This window comes from Trichoplusia ni, chromosome 10 (genome assembly GCF_003590095.1).
Source record: "Trichoplusia ni isolate ovarian cell line Hi5 chromosome 10, tn1, whole genome shotgun sequence".
Taxonomy (NCBI): domain Eukaryota; kingdom Metazoa; phylum Arthropoda; class Insecta; order Lepidoptera; family Noctuidae; genus Trichoplusia; species Trichoplusia ni.
This window is the reverse complement of record NC_039487.1, coordinates 13,171,023-13,197,054: the sequence shown is the minus strand read 5'-3', so window position 1 is coordinate 13,197,054 and position 26,032 is coordinate 13,171,023. Positions and strand designations below refer to the sequence as shown.

Sequence of the window (26,032 nt, the reverse complement as noted above, 5' to 3'; positions counted from 1 at the left end):
TCGTTAGAATACTACGCGGTAAGATTAGGCAGTGATACAGATGTGACAACTACGTTAAAGAAGCTTAAAGCCTACGAGGACTGTGGCTTACCACCATCTTCCTAGGGAAGACTGTTAGGGTTGTGAAATCATAAATTAAAAGGCGGTGCTATTCCCTCTGTAGTGTATTAAGAATTAGTTTTAGTAAGCACGCCTTACTTCATTACGTTATGCAAGAAATATTTTTTTACTATGCTAGTATCTAAAAGTCTACTAGCCTAGCATTCTACAATAAAAAATGCATGCGAGGTGATAACCACATATTGTACTTATTCATAAATTCCTCTTCGAAGTTGCCAGGAAATAGGCACAAACCATCGTTCTCTCATCCCTCATACCGCCAGCTACTCTACGGCTCCTCGAGTACCTTTAAACAATAAGTGAAATTATTTTCAGCTCGATTTTTGTGCAAATACAGTCGAGTCCTTTTACAAATTCGGTGTTTCAAGAGCAGGCGGGGCCGGGGCGTCTTGTTAACTCGCGTAACGGGTGACTTGTTGATTTACTTGATGAAAAGAAAATTTTAGTTTTCGGCTTAACTCGAGAGGCGGGAAAGGGCTGTCCGGCTTAAAGGACGGAAGTTTTAATTAACCTCAGGTAGATTATCCTTTTTAAGGCGTGTATAATAGAGTGGACTGACTGACTGAGTTATCTTTGCGCGGACCAGACGCGGAACTTTGAATATTTAAGTACCTACCAGTTTTTCAAACTGTCCACTTTTTATGAAACTTTACTTTAATTGGTGAGATTTTTTGTTGTTTTCAATTTACGAGCGGATATCCAGTGTACCTTATCTATTCAAAGTGTAGACATAAATGATGATATTGTGATCGATTTGCCGCCATATACAGACATATTTATTATATATAGCGATAGCATAGTGGTATAGCCGTGAGACTGCCGAGTCTAAGGTTCATATCCCGGCACATCCAATGATTTTCGATGTTAAGAGAGTACTACGAAGTTAATATATTTTACTTAAACCGTGGAAGGACAGTTTCGTACAGAAATCAGCACAGCTAAAATTTTTTCATGGAAAAGTTATCTCTACGAGTGGTTTCAAAAATTAAACATCCGGTTAAACAGAAATCTTCAAAAAATTCTTTGAATTTAGACCCTAACACTTACAAATCCGTCCATTTGCCTACCAAACCACCATTTAAATGTCGGCCTACCACAATTAGCTAACAATATTCCACATTAGCATCTGAATAATCTCGGTCTGTCTAGCCGCACCACCCGGCCGCGAACACAAATATTTGGTTAGTATAATATGAGCTATGGTTAATTGATCACGGCTTAATTGGTCAGCACGTGTGTCGGCGTGTTGGTTTACACTTGACAGGTGTTGAGATGTATGGGTTAGGTTTGAGAAATCAAATCAAATCAAATCAAATCAAATAATTTATTTTACGAATATGTGTACATAATAAAGATGTTAAGGTTTAAAATAGTTCTATAACATATTCCGCCATTAGGCATGCAAAATATTAAATATTAAAATACAAAATAATAAGTTCAAAAGTAACTATAAAATACAAATTCTAAAGACAAATACATATAACTAAAACAATAACAATGCAAAATAACAAATGTCAAAACTTATCCTCTAAATATTCTCTAATATCATAGTAGCATTTACTAATAAGAAATTCTTTGAGTCTTTTTTTAAATTTATCAATAGTATCAATTTTCACAATGGAGTTGGGGAGTTTATTATACAATTTTGGTGCCATGCAAAATAGGCTTTTATTTAAAAGAGTGGTTCTACTAGGTTGTACTTTTATTTTATGACTATGTCGATTACTACGCAGTGTTTCATATGAATTTAAATTATTTTTTACAAATACAATGACTTCAAAAATATACAAGCATGGCAATGTAAGAACTCTCAGTGACTGGAAATAAGATTTACAACTATCATATTTATCTAATTGACACATCGCGCGAATGCATTTCTTTTGTGATATAAATGCGGCATGCCTATCTGTTGAGTTTCCCCAATAAACTAAACCATATCGTAAAGTTGAGACTACGTACGCATGGTATGCTGTCAGAATAGTGGATGTGTTTACTGTTTTTGCTAACATGTGTAACGCATATGAGAATTTATTTAATTTGGTACATACAGACTCAACATGTATCTTCCAATTTAGATTGCAGTCAACATTTATACCCAAGAACTTTGCAACCGTAACTTCTTTAACTGGCTGACCACAATAATTTACACTAATGTCTGGTATAAAAGAATTACCTGTATTTCGGAAAACCATCAAATTAGTTTTACTTAGGTTTATAACAAGGTTATTTGCTTTCAACCAATCAATAATATTTACTAAACCATTATTTATTTCCGATTCCAGCAGTTTAGAATCTTTATTTGAAAACATAACTGTACTGTCGTCGGCAAATAAGACCATTAGAGAGTTTATTACCTGGGGGAAGTCATTTATATAAATGAGGAATAATAATGGTCCTAATACACTCCCTTGAGGGACACCGTATTTTATGTTTTGTACATTAGACTTAAATGTTAGTTCTTGCTTTTGTCTTGGACATATTTTTGTGATTACAGTAACTTGTTTTCTTTCATTCAGGTAGGACATTATTAAGCCTAGTGCGTTGCCCCTTATACCATAGGCGTTAAGCTTTTTTTCTAGGATCTGATGGTCTACGTAATCAAAGGCTTTTGTTAAATCCATGTATAAAGCACACACAGGAGTTTTTGAGTCTAATTTCTTTGTGATATTAGCTAAAAATTTATAAATTGCCATATTAATAGATTTATGTTTACGAAAACCCATTTGTTCTTCTGCTAAAATTTTATTCCTCTCTAAGTAGCTATTGAGATTTTCATATATAACTTTTTCTAGTACTTTAGATAGTATTGGGATGAGTGCTATGGGTCGATAGCAGGCCATGTTCTCTTTGTCCTCTTTCTTAAATAATGGTTTGATAATTGTGGTTTTTAATTTATTAGGGTAGATACCATGAAAAATACACAAATTAAATATATGACTTAATATTGGTGATATTATATTACTAACATGCTTTAATACTTTAGTAGTGATTTCATCATAGCCTGTACTATTAGTATTTTTGAGGGATAGAATAATGCGTTTAATGTCATTCGGTGTAGTCGGATTTAAGAAAATAGAATTGCAATTATTATAGATTGGTACATTATTTTTATTTGAAATATTTAATGTCAAAGGTTTAACTTGATTAATAAAGAAATTATTAAATTCTTCAGCAATTTCACTAGGATCGGAAATTATTTTACCATCCTTTTTTATTTGTTTAATCACATCCCGTGGTAGATTAGTTTTATTTTTATTTATTATTTCCCAAGTAGCTTTTGATTTGTTGGATGCAGTACTTATAAGATAATTATTTTGGGATTTTTGAGTAAGTTTAATAATTAAATTGAGTCTTTTGGAATAAGCTTTAAATTTAGATTTATCAATTTTATTTATCGATGATTTATCAATAGTTCTAATATTGATAAGTTTATGACGTTTTTCGTGGTTGTACTTAGAGATATTATTTAACTGATGAGTTAATCCAAACTGATGACGGAGTACGGGGAGCCACAAGGCTCCTTCGGTCATGGCATCCTCAAGGGACCGCGCAACGGGCCTTCGAGAATTTACTTAGTCAACTAAAACTACTTTTCCAACATCTACTCAAGCACTAAAAGAGAGTTGTGCTTAAAACATCGCGAGGCTGGTACCGTAGTAGGCTATAAGTCGGTTAGCTGGGCCGCGGTCAGCCGCACGGAGATTCTTTTGCTTTTTCCTAAAAATCTGACATTCACAATCTTATACCTAACAGTAGGTAACTACCAAAGACTGGTTTTCAGAGATATTACATTTTTGACAACATATTATTAACGATGGTCTATTCAATTACTTAAGTAGTTATAGCTATTAATATCTTCACTTTGATTTATTTAACTACGTACAATAAAATGTTCATGACACTAAAATATTGTCTTCTTACTAGTAGGGTTTTTGATAGCAGAAAACAATTGACTACACTATATCGGAGTAAAAAAGTACTTATATGTAAAAGAAAGTAAGATGTCTGAAATTTGCGACGTATTTAAAGATTTGCAGAATCAAACTCTTACAACCACCGCATAGTAAAAGTGCTACACTTTTGGGATAGGAAACCCGCAGACAGAAAAAGCGGATGACGTAGCGTGACGGTTCAGGTTTAGTCAGTAAGAGTCTGACACTAATTGATCCTTTCCCCGAGGGAGCGGGTGTCCATGAGGATTACGCATAAACAGAAAGCGAAACACACCATAATCAAAACCTGTGTGCGACATGAAAAATAGACAAATATTTAAATAACATTAAAACGGAATAAAAATTCATGAAACATTTTCTAAACATAATAAAACAAAGATATTTTTATCCGTAATTATTTTCGCGCACCTTTCTCATTTTGCCGGCAAATCCGTTTGCCCTATTACTGGGTCGGACAGGACTTTTATTACCTGGATACAGTCAGAAAAATGATAAAACAGCTGTTTTAATGAGCTACGGTAATGGATGTACTAACTAGGAGCGTTTTTAAATATAAAGATAATTCATATTTAAATGATACCTCGAATTCATTCGCAGGTATTTTTTGGGATTGCCTGGCTAGTTTCGGACCCAACCGGGGTCCAAGATCATGAGCTGACGAACGTCACGCCTAACCCTCCGTGCGCATCGTGTCGCGGGTTCGATTCCCGTGTACTTGTTCTGAGACTGAGTGTCTTTGTGTACTTAATTTTTATGTTTATGAATCCCCCAATACAAGGATTTAATTCCTTACTTCGGGAGATTTTTTTTTAAAGTGTTGTCTATGTTTACTCCTTTAACTCCACATGCTCAGCGTGTAGAGTGAGTTCTATGCGAGTTGACGTCGTCCTTAGATCTCTCACGGTGATAACCCGGATAACCGGGTACCTCAGACTAACTGGCCACTGGGTAGCACCGATTAAACTGCAGACGTTATTAAGAGCCAAGATACATACGGTTGTGTAAACTTGACAAATTGCAATGGAATGTAATTACTTATTATTTATTTTATACTAGCTTTTCGCCCGCGGCTTCGCCCGCGTCGATGTCGGTTATAACGTCGGTCGCGTTTCCAAGAGAACTCTTCAATAGTCCGGTATAAAAACTATCCTATGTTCATTCTCAAGGTCAACTCTATCTCTGTACCAAATTTCATTAAAATCAGTTCAGTGGTTTAGACGTGAAAGCGTAACAGACAGACAGACAGAGTTACTTTCGCATTTATAATATTATATTAGTAGGGATTTATATTATCAGTACAGAAATCGTAATACGATCATAAAAATCCTGAAGTAGGCGCTAGTCTTTTTTTTATTAAGACAAAATATTATATAGTCTTCTTTTTTTTAAGTGTAAATATTATAGTTTCCAATGAAAAATGTCATTGCTTAAAATCAAAACCGTTCAAATCCAAGTCTAGCTCGCGATAACTAGCGTTTTCTACATTGATTATTGAAATTTGTTGTTACAAACAGCGGCAATACTTTATTATTATTATTACTAGCCTGGAATGTCCCACTGCTGGGCAAAGGCCTCCCCACTCTTCCTCCACTTGTCTCTGTCATGAGCCGCGAGTGACCAGTTCGGTAAGAACAAATCCAGGTCATCCCGCCATCTCCGTCTGGGTCTGCCTCGCTGACGTCGGTTTTGTGTCACGGACCGTGTCAGTGGTAATTTTTGCCCATTGGTTGTTTGGCATACGACAGACGATACTTTATCTGGGAAAATTTACACCGTCTATCCCATTACATGACTAACAGACAGCGGACCCTAAGAAATAAAAACAATTAACCTAATACTGGAAAATCATAAGTCGGCACTTAAACGGATGCATAATATTTTTATGATTTGCCTGCGATATAATATATATTCATACAATTTAATTATGCTTTTATGATCATAAAAAGTCTCATGATGTGGTGTGTGTGAATGCGATTACTCCAAGCGATGTTTTACCATGGTGCTGTAAAAAAGGGCGACAGGCAACATGCTATTTGTAATAATTAAGTAAAATACATCCCACAGTATAATATATTCATGCTACATCCTAGCCGGCAGTATGTCACGTCTAATTGACAGGTGCAAGCGTCCCTAACGCCGGCCAACCAATCACACGCGGCCGGCGAACATCAAAGAGATTTACCGCCTGTGTTGCATCCTTTGATATTATCATAATCGTTTTTTAAGGATAGGCAACATTGGCACAGTTTTGTTCTTGTTTTCCATGTAAACTGGTTTAGTGTGTAAGTTGTGAAAACATGTTGTTTTTTTAATGTGGTATACTACATTAACAGTATCGGACAAGAGCGAGTGAGATTCGGGACACTGAGAGTTGTCTACAAATAGGTATAGTCCGTCAGACAGGTTTCCCAAAATGATTAAATAAGTATTTTTCATTATATCACGTGGTTAAAAAGTAAGGAATATTAAAAATACTTAAAATAGTGAACTGTATAGACCCACTACCATACAGTTCATTATTAGGCTAGTAACATCACTCACTAGTAAAAAGCGTAGATAGAGCCTGATGACAAAACAGACAGACAACGTAGCCTTATTAACAGATTTCCGTTTTTACCTTTAGGAAAAATTCTCCCGATTTTCGTACAGCACGTTCAGTAAAGCGTCCATTTTAGTGTACAAAATAATAAGAGCAGGCAGGTATAACAGCAAACAAGATATGGAACAAATAAAATGCTTGAAATAATTCTGTGGTTATCTGAGCAAGTTGCGCAATTATTAAAGTTGGAGGTGTTATCGGCTGGCCGCCCGTGCACGTTGTTACACGGGATTGTGTCTCGAACTTGGATAGATTTGAAGTTTTTAAATCTAAGTGTGACTGAGATTTTATAGGCTTAGGTATGTTTGTAAGTGTTGAGTTATTTACGTTCAATTTCTCCTTGTAAAAGAAGTTTATTCTCAAATTTATATTGGTATCCTTAAGACATTTTTATGGTTCCTAATAATAAGGCTCCTCTGCCTGTCAATTCGTCAGTGACAATGATGGACCACATGAATTGTTATTGCTGTACCTCGTGTCTTCAGTTTAAATTTTCACAGATGATGCATTTCTGTATACAACGAAAAAAAGGAGCGGTAGCCTAAGCTACTGGTGTTTGAAAAGGGGACGGAAGACATTTCTTCAATTCGTGTCTTTTAGCCAGTTTCTACGGAAATTTCAACATCGCGCGTCCAACTCGCTCTTGACCAGTTTTTTTATCCTTATACATATTATAAAACAAAGTCCCTCGCCGCGTCTGTCTGTCTGTCTGTTCGCGATAAACTAGAAAAGTACTGAACGGATTTTTATGCGGTTTTCAACGATAGATAGAGCAATTCTTGAGGAAGGTTTTAGTGTATAATAAGTTTAGGTTTTGTGTAAACTGACGATATTACAGCGATATTAGTTAAACATGTCGGAAAAAATTAAGCCATTCGAGAGCTTTCATCGAGAACGCTGCCAAAACCTTTTGAGTTACAACAAAACAATGTATGGCGAGTTTGTACCTCTTTAATAGATCTACAAAAAAGTCCGCGGTGGTATATGTCTATCTTCCAAGGATAACCCACAATAACCATTTTTATGTGTTTTCTTAATACAGTAAAATTATTGGTTACTTACGAACCTCTTTTTAACAATACAGTATTAATCCTTATCCAAATAAATAAGTTAGATATATCATGCATGTAATATAGAACAAAATTGCCTTTTACACTACGCCAAAAATGTTAATAGGTAATGAGTTATCGTAATATTAAAATCTCCGCGCGAGAAATTAAAAATCGATGAAACGTAGCGAAGATATCGTTGGCATCTATATACATTGTACTATATATATACTAATTACTATGTATATACTATGTATGTACTATGTATATACTAATTGTTTGTTTGAAAGCGCTAATCTCAGAAACTACTGGTTCAAATTGAAAAAATATTTTTGTGTTGAATATACCATTAATCGAGGGAGGTTTAAGGCTATATGTATATCATCACGCTGCGACAAATAGGAGCGAAGAAAAAGTCATAACTTATATCTTCTAACCACGCAGACGAAGTCGCGGGCAACAGCTAGTTATAATTAAAAATGAGAACAACACAACTAAATTATAGAACCAAATAATATTAATCATACTTTAACATTATTGTATTTAAACTAGATAATAGTACCAGTAGATACTAACTCCTGCCCCATTGCTATGCAGTCCGCTTTCGATATTGGACAACATAACCCTCAACTGCGTCACCCCGTGGCAATCGATTTACGAGTCTATATAGATTGGTAGGTAGTGAACAAACGGAACTGAGAAGCAATCCGGTTATTGAAAGTTGGACCCCATCATCTTCATCTGGGCAGTAACAGGACTCCAGAAGATTTCTACAAGTACTGTAGATCTCAGTAACTTGTAAGCCAGGTTTGCGGTGATAATGGAAGCAGGTTTCAAAATAATAGAAAATGTCTGCCAGGAAACTTACAACTCAATTTTACTTTGCACGTCTGACGTATCCATTTCAGATTTTATTCACGCAGCATCAGGAAACCGAATGTAAACATCCCACAAATTGTTATAAAACATAAAAAAATATCGTCCCGCAATAAACAACGTGAACCCCAAAAAATTAACATATTATCATAGTTTTTAGACATGCTGTCCCTCCTAGCCTCTTTATAGTAGTGTCGAACAAACGGCGGTTATCTGGGAGTAACAAGATAGCCCCCCTCCCCTCTCTCCGCCCCCCTCCTGCCTCCGCCCGAGGGGGGGAGCGATTTACTGCCACTTCATGCAGGGAGGAAATTGATTCTCGACTTATTTGTTGAATTTATATCATTTCCACATTCGGGCGAGATGTATGGATATTTTTTTGTTTGTGCTCTTATATTGCGGTCAGATGTATTTTGAATTTGATTTGATTTGAACGGGGCTGTCTGATTATGGAGATACGGATTTATTTCTGAGTGAAAGTTATTGATTTTATTATTGTTGATAATCTTGTCTACTCAATTCATGGATGTCGTTAGGCGATCTTATAATTTTTCAAAATATCGTCGAATTAGGGGTGGCATTGGTAAAGGAAATTTACCAAAGGATAACAAGAAGTCTTTATAGTTAAAAAAAATATAGAAATACTAGCTGTTGCCCGCGACTTCGTCTGCGTGGTTAGAAGATATAAGTTATGACTTTTTCTTCGCTCCTATTGGTCGCAGCGTTATGATATATAGCCTAAAACCTCCCACGATTAATGGTATATTCAACACAAAAATATTTTTTCAATTTGAACCAGTAGTTCCTGAGATTAGCGCGTTCAAACAAACAATCAAACAAACAATTAGTATATACATAGTACATATATAGTATATACATAGTAATTAGTATATATATAGTACAATTAGTATATAGATGCCAACGATATCTTCGCTACGTTTCATCGATTTTTAATTTCTCGCGCGGAGATTTTAATATTACGATAACTCATTACCTATTAACATTTTTGGCGTAGTGTAAAAGGCAATTTTGTTCTACATTACATGCATAATATATCTAACTTATTTATTTGGATAAGGATTAATACTGTATTGTTAAAAAGAGGTTCGTAAATAACCCATAATTTTACTGTATTAAGAAAACACATAAAAATGGTTATTGTGGGTTATCCTTGGAAGATAGACATATACCACCGCGGACTTTTTTGTAGATCTATTAAAGAGGTACAAACCCGCCATACATTGTTTTGTTGTAACTCAAAAGGTTTTGGCAGCGTTCTCGATGAAAGCTCTCGAATGGCTTAATTTTTTCCGACATGTTTAACTAATATCGCTGTAATATCGTCAGTTTACACAAAACCTAAACTTATTATACTAAAACCTTCCTCAAGAATTGCTCTATCTATCGTTGAAAACCGCATAAAAATCCGTACAGTACTTTTCTAGTTTATCGCGAACAGACAGACAGACAGACAGACAGACGCGGCGGGGGACTTTGTTTTATAATATTTATATATATATATATAAGGAAGTAGTTTCTTCATTCAAGTAATTCACTTTTGTAAATGAAACATCTCACAGCTATAAGCTACTAAAGATCTGATGGAGACAGGAAAATGTCGACGATGTGCTCCCTGGAGAGCACAAACGGGCTTTAAGAAAGGGTTCTCTAAAAATCAACCCTAAGGGGATGAAATGGGGTGTAAACGATAGTATGGTAAATCAGAACCCCTGGACTATAGAGATGAAAGTTTTGCTATTATTTAAAAAATGAAATAGGGTGCAACGGAGTATTCTTAGGCGGCCAAAATTGCTATCACCCTATTTGTACCGACTTACAGAAATATATCCGTAACGCACAAAGTTCTAATGTAATTTGTTGAAGCAGGCTGTATCATTTGCGATCATTCGTTAAGAAAAGTTATAATCAAATGAATCGTTGTGTCGGGATCGAACCCGCGATATGCTGCGCATGCTGGTAATAAGCGTTGTGACATCTCAGATTCCAAAAAAAGTGCATATACAGAGTAGACAGGTTTCTGTATAAAAAGGCAACATTTATTCCTTGATTTATATTAAAAAAACACTTCTCTGCATTTTCTACAAGGAGAAAAATCTGATTTTCCTGACCATAACTGATCAAGTGATGACAATTTTGTATGAGCGGATATATTTTTAAATTCTACTGTTTCTTGTTTCCCATGCACTTAAAAGCCAGCCTCTGTATTTAATAAACACCTTTCTTATAATATTAACACATGTATTTATTGAAAGAAATGAACGTAAATTTGTCTTGGTTTTAGTCACAGCCGCACCAAACGAGATGAAATTCAGCCATCAATGTTGTCGTACAAATATGATTACTAATCTCAAATGTCGAAAACTAATTGAATCGAATAGGTGTGAAGAAATAAAACCTACTTATTAGCGCAGTGTAGGCAAGATCGGAAAAATGGTTCATAAAAGTTGATCTTTTTTAACGTTTTTTGTTTTAGTTAAGAACATTATATTTTAAAATGTGATTTATGAATATAACTTTTATGCATCTTTAAGTTTAAGATAAAATATTTATTAAAATAAAAATGCCTGTTATAATGGTTATGTCTGAGGTGGAAATCGAACGCGTTTCTGTGCTTAGTGATACTTGGAGTGTTTCCCTTGACCATCCAACATAGAGATATTAATTTTAAAATTCCCTGAAAAGGGCTAACTTTAAAGAAAATCATCTCAATCAGTACATGCAAAAATTATTAGACAAATTAATTAGTCAACATAAGGTGACGACATTCAGCTATTAAAATAGCCGAAGTAATGAACTCAGATCTTAGTATCATTTACATGCCGCCATATACCATTGATCTGATTTCTCTTTATTAGCGAGGTTCGGACAGACGACCGCCGTATCACGATCGATGCCACGCGCATTATATTTAATGATTGAAATGATTAAAATTAATCAGATACGCGGCGATATTTTATTAAAATAAATGGATTTTTTAAGGTATAGTCGGCGTGGAAATCTTATGAATTTCTGACATATTGCAGTTAGAAATCGATTTGACTGGCCTGTTGGTCTAGTGGTTATTGACCCTGACTGCTGTATCGGAGGTCGTGAGTTCGATTCCCACCCAGGACAAATGTTTGTGTGATGAGCAAGATCATTTTTTCTGTGTCTGGGTGTAAATTATCTATATTATGCATGTATTTAGAAGTATAGAAGTATGTTTATCAGTTGTCTAGTCGAAGCAGAACAATACAAGCTCTGCTTAGTGGGTTGCTGATATTATGGCGCCCACCAAATTTATTACGCGCGGTGTGTTGATTCGTAACCGCGTAGGATAAGTTGTTTTGTGATCCACCATTGTCTATCTGGGTTGACTGTAGTCTTTGTTGAAACGTTACGCCGTCGCAACATCATGCTACCACAATGGCAACTGTGATACAAATAGCAGGAAAAACAGAAAAAGAATGCTATGATTTTCTAAATATAGATGTAGTAATAGCAAAAAAAAGAAACACAAAATAAACGCGACCAACTGTACTCCGCTCATGAAATTTAATTACGAACTCGTCGACTTTTCTTAATGCAGAAATAAATCATTCTGATTCATTGATTGGTGAATGTGTTAGTGGATGAATGTTAATTTTAGCTTAGTCTGTCTGTCGACTCATAATAAGGTCCTGTGTTTTATGTCTCACATTCACTCTCCGTTCTCTTACTTCTATAGCCCGATGGGACGGTAATCCGACACGGCCGGAGTGATCAAGCGCAGGATCCACATTTTGACACATTCCTTGTAATATTCATTTGTAAACGCACCCAAACATCGTGTGTTGGAATTGTATTTGAGACCTTGGACTTCGCCGTCTTACCACTATTTTATGGAGTTAGTTAATAGCTTTTAGCTTTTTTGAATATTTTTCCATCCTTTTTAGTACCCCATATTAAATAGGAATATCTGCATGTAAAAAGTCATGTATAATATATGCCCAGCAGTTGACCAACCAAGACGTTTTCGATGATCAAGAATGATCGCAAAATTAAAAACAAATCAGGCAAGACTTTACTTAAACCTACACACAAAATTAAAACACCTCATTACCAAGTCACTTGTCGATTCAAATCAATCAGCAAATTAAAGCGGTAACACGCAAAGAACATTAATTAACATCTCGAATAAGGTTGAAGCAAGGCGATAAGAGATTGCAATTTTGTTCCGAACTTACGTGAGAACAATAGGTAATGGAACAAATATGCTATGAAACATCGCCTAAGATGGAACCTCTTATGAAATTTGGAAAAAGGAAAACAATGACTTAAACTCTTTCTTAATTCTTTAAAATCTAACATTTTTCTTAAAAAAAAATGAATACCGCATTAGGAATTAAATCCTTGTGTCGCAGGGTTTCACTAACATTCAAGTCACGCACAAAGACACCCAGACTCAGGGAAAGCATTCGTGGGTCACACAAATGCTTGGCCTAGCAGGGATCGAATCCGTGACACGTCGCGTTCTGTGGGTTTGGCGCGGTGACCTCAACCACGCAGCTATCCGTGTAGACAGTCAGATTCGACTCTGGAGAGGTACATTATTTTTTGGACTTACAAATATCAAATAATAAAATGTTAAGTTTACTTAATTACGTTCACTGGTGTCAGGAGCACCGTTCCACTCAAAGCGAGCGACAAGCTTTTGTTCACAGCCTGACTTATAGGTAGACAAAGTAATTTAAAATTTGAAGACAGAAAAAATAAAAAAATATAGCAGATATGTGCATTTCATTTAATCGGATTTTCACAAATCGGACAATATGATGCGGGGCCATTTCTTCTCCTCTCTACCTGATGCAACGATTATTTAATACGATACCTGGTGTGGTCAGGATGTGGAGAGCAGAGAAACAGGTGCTGAGGCGACATTTAGGGAAACCTTATATCCAGCAGAAGACCTCTATAGGCAGACTTGATTGAATCCAGACTGAGTTTAACAGTCACCGGCAATATGTACCGGTAATACCCGTGACGGCCCTTACTACTGGATCACCAAGACCTGTCCCTAGCTCACGTACAGTCGTGACGTCAAATGATCAGCGCTCTTTATCACCTTTTTCAATCACACTTTATAACCGTGACTTTAGCGTCAGTCACACCAGCATTACACGATGTTTTGCTTCATTATTTTAGTTTACAGCACTCACATAGACGGACATGTTTCATTGATATATCGGCTTCTGTTGTGGATCTGTTGTCGCGATGTTGTGTCACATCTGTTTCGCGTTGCGAGTGATCAGTGCTTGTGTTGTGTTTCGCTTTGTTAGCGGCAACGGTATGTAATTACTTACTTATTTGTTTAATTATATAATTAATGTTTTTGCGAACGTGTTGGTTGCATTTGTAACATATTGTTTTAGTAGTTTCGTGTTTAGTGAATTACTGATGGACTGAACGTTTGTTTTGTTTTGGCTGTATAGTTTAAATTAAAGGATTAATTAAGTTTAATTTCGAATTGTTTGTGGCTATGTAAACTAAATTAATGTAGTATTTAAGGTTTGAAAAAACCTCTATTATAAATATTATAACATAATCAAGTTTCATTTTAATTTATGAAAATCATTCAATGTATGAAAAATAAATTGCAAAATAATTTTACACCGTCATGCTATATTTTAAGACTTATGTATTTCATTAGCAATTATGCGATATTACGCAACGTTCTATTGTAAATCTAAAGTTATCAATTAAAAACTTATCTTTATATACATCAAAATACAGTAGACAGAAACCTTAATTGCCCACCTTTTAATCCCTTTTTTCACCTCTCAAAACCCAGCACAGCCTTAAAACTTGTACCTATACATCAACTGCATATTTCGCCACCTAACTTTACCTAACTTTATTTCACCATCTACAAAGACCTCACATATTAAGGCAAAAGTTAATAATTCTCCCATCCTGTATATCCCCAACCAACATAAAAATAATAAAAACTAATTTCCCGTGCGTTTTATCAAAGAACTTAGAAATAAAGACCGCAAGCAGCGCCGGGAGGCACGCGTAGATTGAGTCCTTTGCTCTACATCGCGGAATGAACAGGAAAATACTTGCTTAAATAGTTCTTATTATGTTCTGTTTTATTTTTTATTGTTAGTTCCAACAAGGAAATTACACGATTGAGAATTTGTAAACTCTCCTTTTTGACCACAATTTAGGCACCTTTTTGGTGCGACATTTCATCGCAGACCGTCTTGGGCTAAAAACACTAGGAAAGCCGTTTTCGGGCAATGTACTATGCAACACAAACATATTTTTGACTGCACGGATAGCCGAGTGTTTGAGGTCATCACGCCAAACCGCGCGTCGTGTCGTGGGTGTGATCGCATAGGACAAGCGTTTATGTGATCCACGAATGCTTGTTCTGAGTCTGAGTGTCTTTGTGCATGTGAATTATATGTTTGTAAAACCCCCCTTCGACACAAGGAATGAATTACATAAAGCGGGAGTCGTCTTCTAAAAATAAAAATTTACCTTAAATAAGCCCATTTACAAACCTATTTTCAACTTCATCAGTGTTAAAAAGTGAAAGATACAAAGTAAAAGGTTACAAAGGCCAAGATATTACACATTCTAAACCCTAGGACACATTTTTTTTTTAACTGGCCCACTTTTTCCCAATATTGGGCAAAGGCCTCCCTTAAAACCTTCCACTATTCTGTTGTGGACCACATTAAATATTTCCAATTACAATGCTATTTTCATTACAGACCAGTTTTCATAAAACCTCCTTTCTCCAAGAAACTGTCGTAAGGTCATTAGATAGAGACCTTAACACCCACTGTATACATTTGATAATAAAATCAATAATCTATTGTTGTCAATAAGCTTAATAAGGAGGGGATAGACGGAGCCATAATGATTTATGAAGCCGCAAGCGTTTACTCGTAAAACACGGAGGAATAATATCGCAACTTGTGAACGTGGTCATTGACTTGTAGGTTCAGATTTAACTTTTGTTACACGTATACTGTCCAAATATACTAAATACTTAATAATAATACGTATACTAAATCCTTCTAGGACTTAAGAAGTAAAAAGCAAAGGGAATATAATTTCATTTACATTAAATAATTGTTATGAGTATCTTTGGTAATCGCGCTCAGATCTATCTGGTACTTTCCAAGAAATATTTATACACTTATCTGCACATTTTAAAAGAGACCGCGACCCCTGAATTTTTTTTGCCATTTCTTCTCAAGGTAGTCAGATAGGAAATAGTGTTCTTAATACCCTATTAAGCACAAATGATATATTAAGGCATAAAATAAATGAAACAATTCCTTTTTACCTTAAGCTAGTATCAAAGCCAGTTCACGATTTATACCACATATTTGATTGAGTTCAAAACTACTGTTATAAAACAGGCGAGTTTATGTGTTTCCTTGACCCCGGCTATCCGTGTCCCGGAGTTATTGCTGGCCTCAACTTTAAGTGATAGGACGTGCTCGGAACAGCGACTCAGATATCCCGCCTAATATATGTCCAGGACTTGAACTTTCACTTAGTATCGTGACTAGGGATAGAAGGCGCTGTAAGCGGAGAGACTTTATTTAACAGTGTATATTTTTGCAATAGAATATTTTTTTCCGTTTATTACTGATTTTTCAGTGTGCTTTCTAGGACAGTCAATCGGTGACCTAGGATACACTGAGTGTAAGATTTAAGATTCTTGCTGACAGAAGCAGCTATGAGCAATCTGTATTTGTGAATGGGTCTGAACTAAGTTTAATAATTTACTTTGTTTAGGCATGATATTATTATCTTATGCACTTTTCAATGTGATGTAGTTATTATACGTAAATATGCTATTTCTAAAGAAATTCGAGAAGGTTGTGGGTGTTAGACTTCCATTTTATAATTTAGTCGAATTGTGCCCGCTCCTAGTTTAGTGGGACCAGGGGTTTATGTAATACCATTTTCTTAGACTGCGTGAGAAATGATAACGTTGGTTTGAATGCAAAAGTCCGAATAAAAATATGTCTGTGTCTGTGTGTTTGCTGCGATCCAGGGTAAAATTTATTCTTCAGCTTGTTGCTAAATTATGCAGTTCTTAAGTGTTTGGTTGTTTTCGTTTGATGGTTTAAATCAGCAGCTCTATACTTATTCCATAATCCTTTACTAAAATGATTTATGTCTCATCACAAAACAACTAAATTGTTAGCCTTATAAGACGTTAATATATATATTAAAGAAAGACAAAGACGTTAATAAATATTCTACAATTTTTTTTGTCGCTTTTTTACAAATCGAGAAAAAGAATATCTATCGGCTCCCCAATACCTAACGTAAAAAATATCTGCTATGTCTTCCAAGTCCATGACTTTGTTAAAATGTGATATCAAAATATTTGGTATAAAACAGAATTGTTTTGTTTCTTTTTTTCATTAACCTCCACCTTCACCCCTTCATGTTCCAGTGACCTACACAGGTATCTTGAGCCCTGACTGCGTGACTCAGTACCACCGTATCTACGTGAGTCGCCGAGTCCCTCCCAGGACGTACCTGTACTTCCACGAGGCGCTGTCCTCAGACCAGCTCGCCGAGGACCGGGAGGACAACCGGGATGAGAACCTGTCTGTTGATGTAAGACTTCTAATTATTGATTTGATTTGGCGTACATGATCTTCTTCTTCTAATATATAAAATTCCCGTGTCACGATGTTAGGTACCGTACTCCTCCGAAACGGATCGACCGATTTTTATGAAATTTTGTATACATATTGAGTAGGTCCGAGAATAGAACAACATCTATTTTTCATACCCCTCAGTGATAAGGGTTGCTCACACTAAAAAAATAATATTTTATGTTTTGGACGAAATTGTTTGTTTTTATTTTTTTTATAATGTGGCATCTAGTGTAACTAGAAAAAAAAATCGGCAAAACAACGTTTGCTGGGTCAGCTAGTAATTATATAAACAGTGCGGCAAAACTGAACATGTAGCGGAAATGGTTTTTTAAATTGCTTTGCCGAGTGAGGAATAAAGATCCCACCCAGGTGCAGATGGACCAGCAGCCCTAATGAGCCCCTGTTAGCCATCTTGTCATCTCTTTGAGGCGCCTGTCCTAACGGGCCTGGTACTAGTCTAGGAGTAAATCGAATGCAAACAGCCTATAATGTAGTCATTTTGTTTATAAGTTTTCTTCCACCTTTTTCATAAGTCAAATTCTTTATTTAAATTAGACCAGTATATGGCACTTTTGAACGTCAAAAAATTTATATAAACAATATTAAAATCTAGTGTCAGTCTGTCGGTCAGTCTCCTATTGAAGCTACCGCTCGTTTAATGATAGCGACACTCTTTTTTGTCTCCATAGTTACACTATCGTGTTCTATAATTCGATTTTCCATGATAGATTAAAAAATAGACCCTTTAGACATTTTGCCTCTTATTCCATCAGGTTCAGTATAGGATAGTAGGAGGGACGCAGGTGTCAATCAAGGAGGTTCCGTATCAGGTGTTGTACGGGCTGTACTGCGGCGGAACCCTCATCGCTCCCGAATGGGTAATCACCGCGGCGCATTGTAAGTGAGTATTATAATGTTTGAAGTTAGATTGATGCAGGTGTGGGTGTTATCATTTATAAAGTACATCGTCTCGCACACACCTGCAAAATTCTTACTCTATTTAAGCCTAAAGGTACCCTTTGATTCTGTGATTGAAGTCCTAAATGTAATGAAAATCTATTTTCATTAATAGCTTTGAAACCTACTTTCCCCTCACAGAACAAGAGAAACCTTCGTCTTAGCAGGATCTACCCAACGTAGCTTAGCGACGAAGTACAGCATCTGCGCGCACTTCATCCATCCATTATGGAACACCACGAATCTTCACTCCCACGACTTTGACTACCAGCTGGTGCTGCTGGAGGTGCCGGTCCCCATTACGCCCAACTCCCGGCCCATCGCCATCGGGAATATTGAGGATATCAGGGAAGGAGAATTTGTGGCAGTAAGCGGCTGGGGGCATACGAAATACAAGGTTGGTCAATGTTTGGGAAGACTTCTCCTACCTTAGGACTATGCAAAAGCTATCGATGAGAAAGGGAGGCTGCAAGTAGCGATTAATCACAGTGTGTAACCCCACTTTTTATTAATATCGTGAAAGTGTTATTACTTAATGAAAAAAATATCTTCAAAATACTTAATTTTACCCTTACCCTAACTACTAAACACAAAAGTTAATACCATAACGTAATTTTTCAATATCATAAAATCTTTATTTTTCATCTTTATCACATAATATAATTTAATTATAATTTAATCTACAGCAACGTGTGATGCAAGACATAGTGCGCCGCGTTCGTGTCCCAATAATGTCACGTGACATGTGCCAGTCGCTGCCACTCAACAACTACAAGACTATCACACCCAGAATGTTCTGCGCCGGCTTCCTCAACGGTACCAAGGATTCCTGTCAGGTAATATGTTTGAATTTCATGATCTTTACTTTTGGCTTATTATAACTACATCTTTAAGAACGTCTTCAAATACTGAGGCAAACCTGTTTAGTTTTGTAATGGGACCAAATGAATATCATGTTACGCTATATGAAGACAATCAACCAAATCGATTTATCCAGATGCAATCGGTCCTATTAGTTAAATAAATTGTACAAATCAAGAAGTTGTCTATCCTTCCAGGGTGATTCAGGTGGCCCCGCAGTTCTGAACGGTAAGCTATTAGGATTGGTATCATTTGGCGTGGGATGCGCGATGAAGGATCAGCCAGGAGTGTACAGCAACATCCCGCTGGTGAGGGGGTGGATACGGTACACCACGGGACTGCCGCTTTGAGTCAATAAACTGGTCATTATTACGTGATGTTCGTTTTATTTACTTTTCACATTTGGCTTGCTGACTGGAAGCCGACTCCTCCTGATCGATGATCAGAAATAATATGAGGTCTTATTTCGATTTCGTATCACATAATTCATGAAACATAAAATTTGAATTTACACTTAGTATGTGTAATATTTTAAGATTCAGGCGAGAGAATGTACCTATTCTCTTCTTCATCAAATAAATTGATTTTACTTGAGAAAATAATGAAAGTTTAGTGCTATTTTACTGATGAAATATTTTGGTAAAATATTGTTAACTAATCTGTAATTCCTAAAAATTTCCTCTATTTTTTTAGCTTAAGCCCCTCCTCGCCTCACCACAACCCAAATAAAATAAACATTAGATTTATTTATATCAGTGGGACAGCCATCTATTTTTTCTATTGTACGATTGACGCGGGATGCTTCCCGTTTCGAGAATGTCACAAAAAACATGGTGCTCTCATCAATCTTCCGGTCGTAAGAGTTAACTGCGCGAAATGGGATGCCATGGCTTCTTCGGATGCTGAGGCCTTTATCATTCTTGGAGGTAGCTTTTTAGTTAGATATACGCTTCAAGTTGTTCAATATCAGTAGCTATGTATCCATGTTATTTTTGGTCGTCAGTTTATGGTGCCTTCATCGTCCTCTACAAGTACGTATTTTAATCATTCAGGAAAAGTTTTGTTTTTCCTGAAACGGGTCTATAATCATCTGTCCTCGTAAAAAAAACCTTATAAGATTCTGAATACAGTTTGATAACATTTACAGTCACAACAATGTGTATCTTTAACTTAAAAAAATCAGTACCACATTTCCATATCAATTTATTCCTCCAAGAAATAATAGCGGCATAGAATAACGATACAACAATCTGTCTGTCTCAAAATTGGAAGTGAAAACCTTGGCTAAATAGAGTTGGCAAGCCACAGTAGATTCGAGGCACACTCGGTGGCCAAACAGCGATCACGAGTTGATTTTTCGTATTACATCAGACATTCACATATTCAGGAATCGCATCTTTGCGGGGGAGGGAGATAGTTTGAGAGACATACGGGAGGAATGTTAGACAGGGACCGCTGTATGTATTGGTATAAGATAAAGAAAGAGAAGGGCAATTAACGATCCAACAGACAAACTATGTTAATATAGATTTGTTAGACTTTTTATATTTTTTAGATGTACCTTGTGCCTTATTAAATAAAAAATTATATAAAACTAGCTTTTCGCCCGTGGATTCGCCCGCGTCAAGTCGGTTAGTTCGCGTTTCCAAGAGAACTCTTCAAAACTATCCTATGTTCTTTCTCAAGGTCAACTCTATCTCTGTACCAAATTTCACTAAAATCCGTTCAGTGGTTTAGACGTGAAAGCGTAACAGACAGGTAGACAGACAGAGTTACTTTCGCATTTATAATATCAGTAGGGATTGAATAGCGATGTCTTATGAAACGAAAGTTGAACTCGAAAATGAACTGAACTTGAATTGTGAAAAGGAATGTTCTTATTTTCATATTTATTTAAATCTGTTATTTTAATTATTGGCTACGGTCCGACGTACCTATGTGAAACGAATATTTGTTGTACCTAATGAAACGCATGACTTAGTATTCATGTTATAATTCATTATTCGATCGTAATTTTTAATACTATTCTCGAACATATTTATTTATATTTTATATTTATTTATTAAAAAATAGAAAATAGGAAATTACATAAAAAATCGCCAAACTGCAAAGCAGTTTGTTGGCGATAATAGCGCTCTTTATTATACATTTTTCTTTATTGTGTTTTTATAGTTTACAATGAGTGTAGTTGCATTTATTATTCTTATATATAAACAATAATCACATTATATATACTTTATCTTGCAACTATTACAATATAAAAATTAAATTTATATTCTAGGAACATCAACCTGTTTATATCTACCATTATTTATTACAACTAATTCTTATTGAAATTTCTATTTGGTTAACAATTGTAATGAGATCTGTTCTTACTCCTATGTTTATTTATAATATTAATACTTCTTTTAGTCTTTTCTTAATAGTTACTTTGCTTACTTCTTTGGACATATTTCTTATAAAGTCTAGTTTATTAAATATTACAGGAGTTATATATTTCCTCGTTCTTTTACCATAATAATTTCTTACAGATGGTATTACATATTTACCCTGTTCAACCCGCCTAGTGCGATAATTATGTGCTATTGGATTTTTGTACATATTTAGCTTACATTGTTCTAATGCTATAAGGTAATCTACTTTTGCATGCACTGGTAGTATTTTACATATTTTAAATAATTCGTCGTAGTTTTGTTTGCACTTTAGTTTAACTTTTTTCCTAACTAAATATTTAATTATTCTTATTTGTAACTGTTTAATGCGATCTAATTGCGTTTTGAACGTGAGGCCATAACTACTTAGTCCATAACTAATTATTGAGTCGACGAGTGCATAGTATACTACATATAAAACTTTTCTATTCACAAAGCTACTCAAATGAAAGAATTTGCTTAGGATTGATTGCAGTCTATTGCATACCTCATTAACGTGAAGTTTCCAGTTAAGTTCACTATCCACTGTCAAACCTAGGTACCGGAATTTATCTACTACGTCTATAGCTACGCACTGGCATCCTATTTTGTTGTGGTGCAGACATTCGTAAGTATGTCCGTAGATAGGTATACTTAACTTACCTTGTTTATTGTAGTGACTATACGGGGAACTGATGTACATTACCTTTGTCTTAGCGAAATTAATTATTATGCCGTTATCATGTGCCCATTTAATGATATTTTCAAAATCTTCCTGTATATGCATTTGTGCATCTCTTGTGTTATTGGACGAATACATTAAACACATGTCATCCGCGTACATGAACATCTTACAATGCTTTATTACGTTAGTGACACTATTGACATGCATAATATAGCCAACGGGGCCGTACACGGAGCCGGTCGGCACACCGAGACTCACGCTTACCTCTTCTCCTGTGGTTCCGTCTATCGAGGTGCGGATAGTCCTATTCTCCAGATAACACTTGAACCACCTGCTGACGGGGCCTCTGATGCCACATTCATCCATTGCTCGTAGCAGCACCTCGTGGTCCAGAGTGTCGAAGGCCTTTTTATAATCAATAAACAGAGCAGCAACAAACTTACCCTCGTTGAGACTGTTGTTGACGTAGTCTGTGAACTGCGTGAGCGCGGTGGCGGTGCTGCGTCCGCGCCGGAACCCGTGCTGTGCTTCTGATATTATATTATTTTGTTCTAAGTAACTACTTATTTCATTAACAATTACTTTTTCTGTTATTTTATTTAATACAGATAATATCGCGACTGGCCTATAGTTGCCATAGTCTATGTGGCTCCCCTGTTTATATATAGGACGTATGATAGATTTCTTTAAAATATCCGGGTACATTCCTTTATCTACACACATGTTTATAAATTTCGCTAATACTGGGCTTATTTGTTTTTTGACTTGTTTAATATCCTGTACTCTAATTCTATCTATTCCAGGTGCTTTATTAAAATCTAGTTTATTTATATATTTTTCTATAGTGCTTGCATCTACCTTTCTAAAATAAAAAGACATATTAATTGGCTTCACATATGAGCTCCTATCTAGAAAATTGTTATTGCAATTATGCTTAATTTTTAATATTTCTCCAGTGAAGGTTTGAGAGAACTTATTACATATATTATAAACAGTATTTGTTGGCCCTAAGTATTTTAAAATAACACTATCTAAGCTAGTTTTAGGGTTACCTATCCATTTATTTATATTAGACCATATTTTTCTAGAATTCTTATTACAATTCTTTATCTCAAGCTGTCTGTATCTATTTTTAGCGATGTCTATTAATTTATTTACTTTATTTCTGTATCTTGTATATATTAATCTATTATTCATGTTATTCGGTGAAGATTTCCAAGCCCTGAAAAGCAAATCCCTATATTCTAACTTTTTTTTGAGTTCACTATCTACCCAAGGTTGCGTAATTCTCTTTTCCTTTTTTATTATTTCTATTTTACATGTATTGTATGTTTCATCAAAAATCTTGTGTAGTTTTTCATACATTAAATTAGGACAATTAATTTGCAATAATTCTGACCAATCAACTGCTTCTAAACTAGCGCGAACCATTTTTTCGTTTAAAATTGTTTGTATTTTAAAATTATTATTGGATACCTCACCGATTTTTGCCAAGCTAATTCCAACCATATAGTGATCGGATAGGGTACAAGTTAGCAAGTGCGCGCGCGCATCGAGCGGCCGGCCGCGGCCCGCGCGCACGCACACATGGTCAATATTCGAGGAATTCAGCCGGCCGTCCACGATCGCTTCGCGCGTCGCCTCGGTCGTAGGTATTGCACTTTGCAGGCCGCTTTCACACAACATGATTTTATAAGCATTTAGACTCGTGTCTGTATGTTGACTTATATTAATGTTGACATCTCCCATTAATAATAATTCTTCTGAAAATGGAATTTGTTTCAGTATGGCTTCCAATTCCGCAATGAATATTAGCTTGTTTTTGTTTGGTGGTCGGTATATAGCCATTATGTGTGTAGTTCTGTTCCCATTTGTAAGTTTTCCATATGTCAATTCTGTTGCTTTTAGTGCTATTTGTGGCATTACTGTAGTAAAAGTCAAGTCTTCTCTTACATACACCAGTATCCCACCTCCTCTTCTTGCCTCCCTGGTGTTAGGAAATACTATATATCCCGGAATTTTATACAATGAAACTTCTTCACTTTTTATGTTCACTTCTGTAAGAACTATGACACTTATTGTTCTGTTGACTATACAATGACTTAATAAGACAAGCAATTGGTTAAATTGTTTTCGCATAGATCTTATGTTCAGGTGTATTATGTTAATATATTTATTTGAGAATTGTTTAGACCAAGTATTAATATCATCATATCTATTATATTCAATATCGGTTGTATCCAAGTTTAAAGTATCGAATTTTATAATTTTGGAAATCACGTAGTGTGCGCAGAGTGTTTCGTTGTCGTCAAGTTCCTAGAAATGTTCAAGGACATTTTTGTTATTGTCGCATAGCTGTTTTATGTCGTTTTCTGATTTAATACGAATAATCTTTTCGTTCTCGCTCTTCTTAACAAGTATGTTGGAGTTTTGTGTCCATATGTACTTATATAGGTGTTTTAATTGGTTTCTGGTCTCCCAAAATAACAATCTCGTGGCCTTAGTTAAGTCTTCATTTATGTAAATTCTGTTGTTATTGTTGTTGCCATATAAGTCTCCATTCGTGATGCGATATTTTCGTTTTTGCAACCACTGGTCGCGAGCCTGTTTCGACCGCAGCTTCACCACAACCGGGCGAGGTCGATCTACCCCCGATTTTGGTGTAGTTGGTGAGCTCATCCTCTCAACACTTTCTATATCTTCTGGATTCAAACTTAACTTTGCGGCAACGTCCTTGACTATGTCTTGTATGTTTTCGTCTTCTTTATTTTTCTCCAGGCACGCTATTTCTATGCTTTTTTCTTTTTCTTTCTTCTCCAAGCTAACTACCCTTTCTTCTAGAGCCGCATTGCACTTTTCAAGATATACATTCCGTTGTTCTATAGCCTTTATTTTATTTTCTGCAGTCTTTTTGAATTCCAGCATTTGCTGGTATTGTTCGGCATAAAAATCTACAGTATCCGTGAGATCGTCAAGTTTTTTCTCTAGATTATAGATAATCTCCAGCTTCTTGTTCATATCTATTAACAGTTTTTCGACGGTAATCTTCTCAGGATCTATATCAATGGTAGGCGCCTGCAGGTATACTTTGGAGCTACATTTCTGACACTCATCGCATATCTCTGATTGCAAAAACTGCTTTAAACTTCTCACACATTTCTTATGATATACAGATTCACAAGTCCCTTTACACTTAATTACTTCTTCCTTAGCCAATGACAAAAACAGTTTACATTTTTTGCACTGCACCATTTTTTAACTTTTTTTTTTTTTTTTACTGTTACACAATTTCCGAAATAATAATAACACGTCCGCACGCAGAGCGCTCGCGCCGAGACTATATTCTTGACAACATGGAATCAGGTAATGATTAATATCCGTATTATTAATTAGTGATGTACTTAAGTACATGATGTCTATAATAGAATAGGAAAAACGTTTTTTTTTGTAATTTTACAGCTAGTAGTAGCATATGCACAAAAACTATAATATAGGAAGCGAAAGATTTAAGCATCGGCATTATGTCTAGGCCCTCCTTGAGGGTAGGTAAGCGCTGGTTATTAGCTTAAACCTCTTGGTTCCTTATTAAAAATCACTATTAAAACTAAAATACTGACGAATTTCAACTGACCATCCACAATCCTCTCCATCCATTTCTCAATTATCTACAAAGACAGCCGCTGTCTTCCGAACTATCTGCCGCGTTCCTTGGCACAATAGCCTCCCGTACATTCCCCCGCCTATCTGCATTCAGGCGGCGCGCTCGCGAGTGTTTTCCAACCGTTTTCGCGGCGCTTCGCGGGGACGCCGCCATGATTTATTTACAGAAGGGATGCTGTA

At 35.8% G+C, this 26,032-nt stretch overlaps 2 protein-coding genes across 2 annotated transcripts; one reads left to right on the top strand and one right to left on the bottom strand.

The window, feature by feature from the left end:
- Window positions 1-13,109: 13,109 nt before the first annotated feature.
- Window positions 13,110-19,714, top strand: LOC113498278 (trypsin-like). The gene is made up of 6 exons (XM_026878233.1): window positions 13,110-13,923; window positions 17,068-17,234; window positions 18,052-18,179; window positions 18,377-18,632; window positions 18,922-19,071; window positions 19,294-19,714. Exons 1-6 carry the CDS (start codon window positions 13,851-13,853, stop codon window positions 19,444-19,446), a joined length of 927 nt encoding a protein of 308 aa, XP_026734034.1. The 5' UTR covers window positions 13,110-13,850; the 3' UTR covers window positions 19,447-19,714.
- A 4,794-nt stretch (window positions 19,715-24,508) lies between these two features.
- LOC113498230 lies at window positions 24,509-25,444 on the bottom strand. The gene has a single exon (XM_026878168.1). The coding sequence runs from the start codon at window positions 25,442-25,444 to the stop codon at window positions 24,509-24,511; it is 936 nt and encodes a 311-aa protein (XP_026733969.1).
- Window positions 25,445-26,032: the final 588 nt, after the last annotated feature.

Coding starts and splice junctions, on each gene's coding strand:
- LOC113498278 (XM_026878233.1), top strand. CDS start 13,851: ATGTTGTGTCACATCTGTTTCGCGTTGCGAGTGATCAGTGCTTGTGTT. Junction 18,180..18,376: donor ATCACCGCGGCGCATTGTAA/GTGAGTATTATA, acceptor TTCCCCTCACAG/AACAAGAGAAACCTTCGTCT. Junction 19,072..19,293: donor GTACCAAGGATTCCTGTCAG/GTAATATGTTTG, acceptor CTATCCTTCCAG/GGTGATTCAGGTGGCCCCGC.
- LOC113498230 (XM_026878168.1), bottom strand. CDS start 25,444: ATGGTGCAGTGCAAAAAATGTAAACTGTTTTTGTCATTGGCTAAGGAA.